A 10,790-nucleotide genomic window follows, 5' to 3' on the forward strand; every position below is an offset into this window, starting at 1 on the left:
CAACAGAACCTTGTTTTGTCTTCTGTTTGCAAATGGATGAATTTTATCACTCCATCAAGGGGATTAGCGTTTTTGTCTTTAACCCAAGCTATGGCAGGACAGGTTAAAAGGCCCCCATCTGGTCATGATGCCAAAGTCCACAGCGATAGGCTGTGAGACACATGCTACTTGATCCTCTCTAAGGACAGCTAGCTGGGATGAATAGCTTATAGTCATCTGATATGATGATGGCAGCTATGCCAAGGCCAAAAGGAATAGGGGTGGGGAGGATCTGTACCATAATTTCACATTGCTAATAGCAAATAAGCCCCACTTCCCCAAGCGGGAGGCAATGCAGACTTGGCTGCTAATCAGTGGTTCATCATTCATTGGGGGAAAGGGGCAGGGGGCACTAAAGGTTTAGCCTGTGTCAAGGATGCATGCTATATATGTGTGTGCATGTGTGTGTGTGTGTATGTGTATGTGTGTGTATGTGTGTGTGTATATATATATACATATATATGTATATATGTATATATATATACGTATATATATATAATCACTAACTTGGCAACTGGAATAGGCACAAAATTACAGCATCCCAAACCTGGCATGGGTCACAAGAAGAAACCTCGAAAGCAAAATCTGGAGTGCAGTAGCAGCAGCAGCCTCCCTGGTCAGATGCACTTGAGTTGAATGTGGCCATAGATGGCAGAAGAGGGAAGTGGGAAAACCAAGGTGAAAACTCACAGGAGTTTTCCTTGGCCCAAAGGGTTTTCAAGTTAAACAACAACCCCCACCCCCCACCCTTCTGCCCAACCCCTGATCCCCATTCACATGCTCAGGCCCCGTGCCCCTACTCCAGAATCGATGATAACTACTTGGCTAGGTTTCCATTCATGGCAGTGGAGGAGTAGCTGGTGGCAAGAGAGGCACCTTGCTCGGCCCTCTCCTTTGACAGGTCAAGGCTGGAAGGCCCATAGTGAGTGGGCTGAGGCTGGGGGTGCTCAGGCCGGACCCTGGGCAGCTGAGGAATGCCATGGGTGATGCCCACAGGCTTGGCCTGTGGTAGAGGGCTGGGGCTGAAGCCTCCAGAACTGGAAGAGCAACTGGGCTCATCAACAGGCAGCAGCACATCTCGAGGCCTGGCCCTCACACTCTGGGAGGCCTGTGGCTGGAGGTTATAGCAAGGGCCCATGGGCAGGTGTAGGTGTGAAGGACGAGCTAGCTGAGGCCCAGATTCCCCAGGTGCCCTTGACTCTGGCACTGATAGTGATATTGACGTGGTCATAGGAGGTATGCAACAGGTTGCCTGCCTATATGGAGACTGGCTGGAAGGCCTGTCCAACTGGTTGGGGCTTATCCAGGCAGGACCTGGTCCCACTGGAAGAGGACAGGGAGCCCAAGCAGGCCAATCGTAGGCCCCTGGGGGTTCAGTATAGAGGGAAAGGGGACTGTCTCGGCTCCATTCTCCTTCTTCCTCCTCTTCGTCCTCTTCATCTGAATCTTCCTGCTGGGCCTGCAGCTCATCAGACTCGAGGTAGCCCTGGGCCAAGTGGGAATTGGAGAGCTCCATCTCCAGGGTCTCTGCAGTGTCGAGAGAGCGGCTTCTCCTGTTGAGGGCCATAGCAGCAGGTGGAGGTCGAGGGTGCAGGCCAGGCAGTCCCAAGTATCGAGGGAGGCTGCTCACACCCCAGGGCAGGCCTTGGTAGAATCGACTATGGTAGTTGTTGAAGGCATGTTTGTGATAGTAGCCCAGCTCAAAGGCTTCCAAGGAGGCTGCAAGATCTTCATCATTGTGGAACTCAGGATTCTCTTCACACTTGCCTTCCCCATCCCCTTCCACATCAGCGATGTCAAAGGTCACCATGGGAGGCAGCTCAGGGAGGTTTTGAGTGAAAGATGAGTCAGAGTCAGAGCTGCAGGACATGCTGGAAAAGAGGTTCCCATTGCTGGTGAACTCTACCAGGGCCTGTGAGAAACTCACAGTGGCATTCCCTTCCTTCTCAACCTCCTCTTCCTCTGGATCTTCAGGGGGTGAATAAGTAGGGTAGGCCCTCCTGGGAGATCCTCCAAAATTTGCTTCTTGCATGTCTGGCTCAAACATGGCATCACTCTGGAAGAGCTGCATCAGGCAGGTACTTTGATCTTTCTTGGAGCAGGTTCCTTCATAACGCTTCTCCAGAGGACGGAAGTCCCTCCAGTCTGGCTCGCTGCTTGCAGTGGTGGGGAAAGCTGAGGTAATTCCCCGGTGGGAAATGTGAGAGGTCCCTGATACCCCTGCTGCCAGGCCCATCACTGATGGGCCTAAGGGCCTCATCTGATACTCTAAGATGGGCTTCTCCTGCCGGGCCTGGGCCTCTCGGACTTGAGTCTCTCTAGAACGAGCCTCTCGTGTCTGGGCTTCTCGGGTTCTGGCCTCCCTGCCATGAGCTTCCCAAGTGTGGGCCTCCCTGGCACAGGCTTCCCTGCCATAAGCCTCTCGAGTATAGGCCTCCCTGGCGTGGGCCTCCCTGGCATGAGCTTCTCGGGCACGTGCCTCCTGGGCCTCAAGCTGCTCCCGCCGAAGCTCCCAATACAACAACTGTTTCTGGATGGTCACTAGCCGTTCTTCCTCTGTCTCCATTGCCCCAGGTGGCCGGGAGGAAGAAAAGGGCTCAAAGTTTAAGAAGGGGTCAAACATCTCAGAGCTTCGACCATGGAGGTCATAAAGGCAGTCATCTCCAGGTGGAGAGTTCTCAAGGCTGTCATCTGGCTCATAGAACTCATATAGGGCATCTCCACTGTAGCTGTCTCGGGGTAGACAATCCCTGTGGACAAGCCCCAGGGCCTCACCTGAATCATCCTCAAATCCAGGTGTGGTGGAGTCATAATAACCTTCATCACTATTGGGGGCAGATTCTTGCTGGTCACTCTGAGGAGTCAAAAGTTCCCCAGGGGCTAGGCCAGGATAAGACCTAACTGGGTCAAGGAGCATGTAGCCGTGGTGGCCTGGGGATGTGGTGGGATGGTAGCCCAGGTTCATATTAGGCCTTGGATACATCTGGGCAGTTTCCCACAGATATTCTAAGTCATCATCTTCTTCCTCCTCCTTAACCTCCTCTTCTTCCTCCTCTAATTCCACCTCTTCTTCCTCTTCTTCTTCCTCCTCGTCATCATCATCTGGCAAGGCCATCTCCTCCCCACCTCCTTGGTAGGTCACCAGGCAGGAACTTCGCTTGGTCCCATCTCGGTTTGCTCTCTGGCCCCCAGAGGCCATGCTGTCTGTCATACTGTCCATGTCCTGTTCTGCTATTATGTCACCGCAACCTGTCAATGAATCAAAGCTTTTCAGGGATGTCACATCCCCAAACAAGAGGCTCAGTGGGTCCCCCACAGGGCCATTGGGTGGGTTTACCTCTCCTGCTACTACCTTCTCCCCTGTTTCTGGGCTATGGGGCTCCTCTAGGCTACTGGCTTCAGGGGCAGGCTTGGGTTGCACATGTGCTGAGGCACAGGCCTCCATGGGTTTTTCTGGATCTTTACAGGCCATTTTCTCAGTAGCTGGTGGAGAAGGCTCTGGTGTTGGAGAAACTTTTGGCCCAGGGGCATCTTGGGGGTTAGCATTTTCCTTTCTAGGGGCTTGGAAGTTCTCCTCAAAGCAGGGCACTTGAGGGGCTGAGCTCACATGCTCATGAGGCCTGGCTCTGACCCTCTCAGGCCCCTTGGCCCCTGGGTTACTTTGCTCAGCCCCAGTGACCTTGCTCTTCCGGTGACGGCGGATACTGCTAAAAAAGCCTTTTAGGCCTTTCTTTGGCTTGGGCATAGAGGGAAACTTCTCAGCCACAGCTTTCTCTGTGGCTCCAGCCACAGATGTCTTACATCTGGAGCCTGTCTCCAAAGCCCCATGGGCACTCTGAGAGCTGGGAAATCGGCAGGGTAACTCAGGCAAAGGCAGGGAGAAGCCAGTTCCTTCACTGACAACATCTTCAGGGCCATGGGCTGCTTCACTCAGGCCATCGTGGGTCTTGCTCTTGCTGAGACCTTTCTTGGAGCTGCCTTTCCCACAACCTTTGCTCCGTCCCCCTCCAAAGAAACTAGGCAGAGTACAGATACCCTTCTTGCCACCAAAGAGTTTCATGGCAGTTTTCTTCAGCCTACCTGGGCCGGATGAGGATGGTTCTGAGGTTGGTCCTTCTGTCGTCTCAGCTGCCTTGTTCTTGGCTCCTTTTTCTGCTGTTTGTTCACGGGTACTCCCAGAGGCTGCAGCTCCCTTGGCCTGAGCAGCTTCATCCTTTTGGGTCTCCATGATGATGGGGACAACTGAGGTACGTCCAGCTGGAAATGCAGCCTCAAGCTTCCAGGCACTGTTATAACATTATCAGTCAGGAAGCATCACAGTGGGGTCTGGAGGAGATAGGAGAGACAAAGACAGAGAGACAGATACTAGTGAGCAGGCATCCAGGCTGGGTTTGCTTTCACCAGACGTCAGGCTTGAGTGGAACGAGAAAGAAAATAAGAGAAAATGTGGGGCAAATCTTAATCCACTCGATATGCTTGGCTTGCTGGGCCAGCTCTCTCTGGGCCCCAAGGCAGCAAAACTCTACACTGAGCAACAAGAAGCCTTCATCCCCTACCTTCTTGCTGGGTCCACTCCCTTCAGACCATCCTAAGCTCAGGGGACCACTGGGCAGGGGGACCTGCAGTTGTGTGAAAGGCCTAGTGGTGCTATTGGCTGTGGGAGGTATTATCAGTTATCAAAGGGGATGAGGATAGGCAGAGACAAGAAAGGCAAAAGGGATGTTGGCTCCAACATCACAGAATTTTTAAAAAGCATCTGGCAAAACAGTCCATTGAGTCTTCACAGGGTTCTGTTGGATTCAAGCTTCAATTTCACATTAGTCTAGGCTCTCACTACATTTTGTCTGAGACTGAAAAGAGGACCTGAAGTTTCATCTCCCATCCAAAGCTTCCTAAATTGCCTGCAGAACCGTGCTCAGGCTTCAGAATCTCAGAATAGGAGCCTCACACATCCACACACTAGGTCTGCAATCTAGAACCTGCTAAGACAATGAAATGGGAGCCTCAAGAAAGGTACTCTCTGGGCTTCAATATTCGCCATCCAAGAGGCCTACCAACATCTCTCCCTCAGAGAGGTGATATGAGGGTGGGTCTAAGCCCGACCCTCTATTGGCAGTCCTGCTGGGAAGATATTTTAATGTGGTCATCACTGGAACCCCAAATTCCACTTGAGAACCATGAGGTGGACTGTTTCTCCTCTACTCTCCTCCTCTTATTATTTTTGTCCCCATCTAGCTCCCTATCTAGGAACGGAACTCCTTGAAGGCCCTACATGATTCATATTCCTGGTGTGTGAGATAGGTTCCCAATGACTTTTTAAATAAATAAACCTGGTGCAAGCCACATCCTTCTGGTCAAGGCTCTCAATCCTCCAAATGCCCAAATACCAACAGAGATGGAATAAAAACAAGACCTAGCCACTACCCACCACAATATACCTCTGCACCTCTGGTCATCGGCTAGCTCAGTGACCAGCCTGCTAAAACCCAATGACCCCACCCTGGGAAGTCCCTCGCCAATGTGTCCCCTCTCTGTAGAGTGGCACCAGCAGATGGGGGATCTGGGAGGAGAGGGGAGCGGGGAAGGGGAAGGGGAGGGAAGGAAGAGTAAGAGAGGGAGAGAGAAGCAAGCACCCTTGGTCCAGGAAGAGCTGGACAGTACACCAGGCCTGTGATTGCTTGCCATAGTAATAAGGCTCACACATTCACCTAAAGTGGAAGACTGTGGACCAGCACTGAGCGTGGGAAGAGGCTGGCAGCTACACTCTAGCCTTGGAGCCCCTGGGTCTGTCTTGCAAACATTAATTTTGTGCCTGCTGCCTTGCTTGGCTTGACACTTGAATCATCAGTGTGATGATCCAAGCTTCCAATAAAGAACACTCTGCATAACTGAATATTAAAATTGGAGCAAGATAACAGCTGGTTATCCAGAAAAGAAAACAGCAGGTGAAAAGGAAAGTTCATTCGAACCTCTCTCTGCAGAGATCTGAATTGCCATTTGCTCAGGTTAGAGATTTTTCTGTAACATATTTTGACATCACACTGTTCCAACTCAGCTCTGCAACTGATAGTCCCACAACAGACAGCGCCCCCTCCCACCTCCAAATACACACACAATCATACCTAAACACACAATCACCCAGTTTTCTGCCCCTGGGTCTGGTGGGAATAGGGGCCCTATCATGTCTGAATGCCCCACTTTCCACAGCACATTTTTACCTCAGCCTTAAAATTACTGCTAAGGTTATCGTCACGGTGTTGGGGATAGGGGAGCTGGGGTGGCAGTACTGGAGTTGTCTGTGAAATTCTATTCCCCTCTGGAATTCAGTGCTTCAGGGCAGGCCAAGAAGGGAGAACTCGCAGCCTTTGCTTCTAGGGAGCTCCTAGGCTAACAGGGAGAGTCCTATATGTAACAGTCTGTTAGAAACTGGACCAAACAACAGGAAGTGACCGGCAAGCAGGAGGGCCAGGTGAACATTACCTGAGCTCTGCCTTCTGTCAGATCAGCAGAGACATTAGATTCTCATAGAAGCATGAACCCTATTGCAAACTGCACATGTGAAGGATCTAGGGTGCACTCTCCTTATGAGAATCTAACAAATGCCTGATGATCTGAGATGGAACAGTTTTATCCCAAAACCTTCCCCCTCTCCATCCGTGGAAAAATTGTCTTCCACGAAACAGGTCCCTGGTTCCAAAAAGGTTGGGGACCGCTGCCTTAAAGAATAGCCCCTGTTATTTCTAAAGCTGGTTGGTGGAGTATCATTCTTTATACCTTGTAAACATATTCCAAGACAAATGTGAAAGGGAGAAAGACAGTTCTTGGGCAGTAAGGCTGGGCCTCAAGGAAAACCTCAGAGCCAAGTGAAAAACTTTATGGACCTAGATATCCTTGTGAATCAAAGGCTGACTTGTCCTGCTGGGTTTGGGGCTGGAGTTCCTGGGAACAGAGTGATACGGCAAATTGAATCACAAAGAAGGCTGCTTTCCAGAGCCTTGACGCCCCAGTTAGAGGACAGTCTCTTTGGGCTTTCCCTTGCCCTTGCTCCTATGCTCTGTGGGGGTAGAGGCCAGCCCACTCACCTCTCTCTGTAATGTCCCCTTTCCTGCCACAGGGATCTGCAGTGTGTTGTGGAAGGAGCCATGGACCGCAGGGCTGGGGTCCAGGCCATGTCAGCCTCCCATCTGCCAAGGGACCCTGAACGGGCCAGTGTAGCCTGCTGAGATGCAGGTACTTGTGAGCTATTTTGAGATCAAAACAGCTCCTCTACCTATCCTTCTACCTGCCCACTCCAGCTACAGTGGTGTGATGAGTTGATGTGATAATAGGCACAAAAAAAGCACTTTATAAACTGTATAGTACAGTGCAAATGAGAAAGATTGTCATTACTGTTATTATTACTCCTTCCAGGTCAGATCCCAGTTTCTTAGGAAGCAACTGACCACGTGTTAAAGGCTGTTCATTTGGGAAAGCCATTCACTGTGGGAAGCTCAGGGACTTGCTGCCTTGGCCCACGCTGAGAGGGAGACAGATATGAGGGGATTTTACAGAGGTGTGTGTATCTATACAAACTTCTCTGCTAAGAGGTTTGAAAAGCCCTCTGTGTGTGTTGTGGGAGACAGATGAATTATGCAGGGTGTCCCTGGGATGGAGTTTCTCTCCGTCCAGTTAGTCCAGAGTAATCTTTGCTGGCAGGTACCAGCCTTAAACTGGTACTCTGCATTCTCTCTCCCAGAGCCATGTCCCCCCACAGTCATTCACAGTATCTCTGCCTATGTCACCCAGAACACTGGGAACGAAGGTGGCAGGGTCACCCATAGCTGGCAGCTCCCTAGCCTAGCCCCATCTAGCTACCTCTGCCCTAGGCCTCTTCTCCATACTCTTTGCTATCCAACCAGGTGCCAAAGCTATCCTTCCTCAATGGGTTATGCTGCCTTTACTTAGGACCACAAGAGTTCACCAGGAGAGTGAGGTGGGGCAGAAAGCAAAGGAGACAGCAAAGGACAGATCTACAGATCCCCTAGGCTGGGACTCGCTTTCCCTGGAGGTCCTGTCAAGAAAGTGGCACTGCCAAATGCAGGGCCCCATAACCCTCATGTTCCTCAACCAGTGTGGCTGAGTTTCAGGTGGGCTAGGGATTAAGAGAACCCTCCCAAGCCACTCTGTGGTCCCTTGCAGGGACTGCCTGCTGCAGCTGCTGCTATCATGGCAGAAAGCAGGCTGTGGTAGAAAGTGCTGGGGCCATTCCAGCTCCCTGAGCCAGATTCAGGCCATTCTGGGGCCAGTGGAAGGCTGGCTACAAAGGAAGAGCTTCTTCCTTCTCCTCTCCACTTAAAACATAGGCAGGAGGCCAGCCACATACCTGCCCTAGAGACCCTTCTCAAGGAGAAGGGACAGCTGCAACATGAGCCTTGTACATTCTGCTCCAAATCAGCTTCCTGGGGCCAGCATGGCCAACTTAAAGAGGGCTGAATTGGGGGAAGAAAAAGAAGCATGTGGATTTATGCAGTAGCTCCAGAGACATGGCCTTGACCAGCCATAGTTCCTCAGGCCTGTTCCAAGCAGTCTTCCTGAAGGCAAGCCCACTTCAGGCCCACCTGCCCTTCTGTATGTTGGAGAGGGTTGGTTAAAGAAAAAATGGTGAGGATGGCCCTCCAGAGAGCTGGCCAGTTCAGCACTGGAATCAACTCTGCCCAGCTAGGGGAAATCCAGCAAGTTTTTTCCCATGTTTATGCCTCAGTTTCCTTAACTGTAAAATGAGACCATTGAGAGTGCCTACCTCTTAAGGCTATTGTAAGAAGTAAAACCAATGCACATAATGTACCAAATCAAGTGCATTACATAGCAGAAGCTAAAAACATTACAGTAACTAACTTTTATTCATATTTTATTCAAAATGTGGTAGAACAATTTCTAGAAGTAAAATCATCTCAGTCAGGTTGAGTAGGGTGCTCCCTAGGGCTCTGTGGGTAAGTCACCAAACCTCCTTGGGGCTCAGTTTCCCCAAATGGCAAATGGTAAATGAGGATAACTGTGTGGTCATGTCATAGGAGGCTTTACTTGCTCATTTAGCCAACTTTTGATATTCAGGGACCTAAAAGAGTCAGCTACTGGCTAGCAGCCAAGGATTATCTGGGACTTTCAACTAGCCAGGTTCTCTAGCCCAGGTCAAACTCAGCTAAAAGTACCAACATCAAAGGAAATGCAAATCAACAGATATCCTTCACCCTCAGGGTATTTACCACTTTACTAAGCACTCCCTATTCCCATACCCCCCCATTTGCCCTCCTCAGCCACCCATTACTCAGGCCTGGTGGGGGATGGCAACTCCTTGTCACAGAGAAGGAAACTGTGCCTAGACTTGGGAAAAGACTTGTCCAAGGTCACATAGTGAAATGGTGACAGAGCCACACTAGCTCCCAGGACTGTTGAGTCTCAATTTCATGCCATTCTGCTGCACTGTGCAGGCCACCAATCAAAGGAGGAAGATTGAGCAAGAGAACTGCAAAGGTTCCCCTCACACCAGCAAGAACTATAATCTCCCACTCCCATCCCACCTCTGTCCCAGCCTTGCTAAGCCTTCTTTGCCACATTTCTAGTCTTCACTGGTTGCCACTGTTTAGGTCCTACCAAACACATTCCAGGAAGCCTGCTGACATCAGAATCTAGGGGCCAACAACCCAGCCTGTGGCTGCTCTCCTCATCAGCAACCCTACCACCACTCCTCTCAAACTACAGGACATGTCACTCTACTCTACTCCCCTTTTCCTTAAGAGATAGGTTTGAGTGGCCCAAAAACCAGAAACCTGCCAAAGTGGACAAAGATGCAGAATTTGAGCTATTTAAAGAAAATGACTTATCAGATGATCTGGAACTTGAATGATCCATTTCTAACACCCATAGCCAAGTACTGCTCTCAAAGCTATTTGGTCAGAGCCTAAAGGAAGGGCTGCTTGGCTTGGTACCCTCTGATGGAGTTGTAGAGGCAGCTGGCAGAGTCCCCTCAGCTACCCCTTCATCCACTCCTCCCCTAATTTGCAGCCTTCCTGCTGAGGGGCACCTCCTGCCCAGAGGGCATCTCACCAACTCCAGATGCAGCAAGACCCCAAACTGGGACTTCTCTCTCCTGTCCCAATTCCCCCACCAGCCCCCCTCAACTGATTTGTTCACATACTGAGCTTTGTGTAATTCATCCTGACAGGCTTTGGTCTGTTCATTCATCTCTGTCAGATTGACCCTCCTTCATCTTACAGTCACTACATCTAGCACATAGCAGGAGCTCAAACAATGCTGATTCAACTGAATTCTAATTCAGCTGAAGTTTCTTGGTCCAGAACTGGAATGCCAGCCTCACCTTCTATAGGCTGTGTGGTTTGAGAAAGTGGCCTAACCTCTCTGACACTCAAATGCCTTATCTGTAAAATGAAGAAAATGCTATCTATCATGCAGGATTGTGGTAAGGATTAGAGATGATCAATGTAAAAGCAAACTGGTAACTACACACTAAGCAGATATTCAATAAAGGGCTCTTGTGATGAGGCCACTTGCAGGGAACTTTTCCTCTCCAACTACTCAGTTGCCACCCCACATTCTCCGAAGATGACACAAGCCTCTTAGCTGAGTTCCCTCTAGTCCCTCCCTGCCGCAGCACCCCCTGGCTCCCCTCTCCCATCTTATTCATCCTGTATGTTGTTGCCAGATTCATTTTCTTACAACTCCTGTTTCAGCACTTCATTCCTCCACTTACCAAA

General features: G+C 50.4%; 1 protein-coding gene across 1 annotated transcript; it reads right to left on the bottom strand.

Moving 5' to 3' along the window:
* Positions 1-834: 834 nt before the first annotated feature.
* On the bottom strand, positions 835-4,299 carry AMER1 (APC membrane recruitment protein 1). The gene has a single exon (XM_030807477.1). The coding sequence runs from the start codon at positions 4,265-4,267 to the stop codon at positions 857-859; it is 3,411 nt and encodes a 1,136-aa protein (XP_030663337.1). The 5' UTR covers positions 4,268-4,299; the 3' UTR covers positions 835-856.
* Positions 4,300-10,790: the final 6,491 nt, after the last annotated feature.

This window comes from Nomascus leucogenys, chromosome X, assembly GCF_006542625.1.
Source record: "Nomascus leucogenys isolate Asia chromosome X, Asia_NLE_v1, whole genome shotgun sequence".
NCBI lineage: Eukaryota > Metazoa > Chordata > Mammalia > Primates > Hylobatidae > Nomascus > Nomascus leucogenys.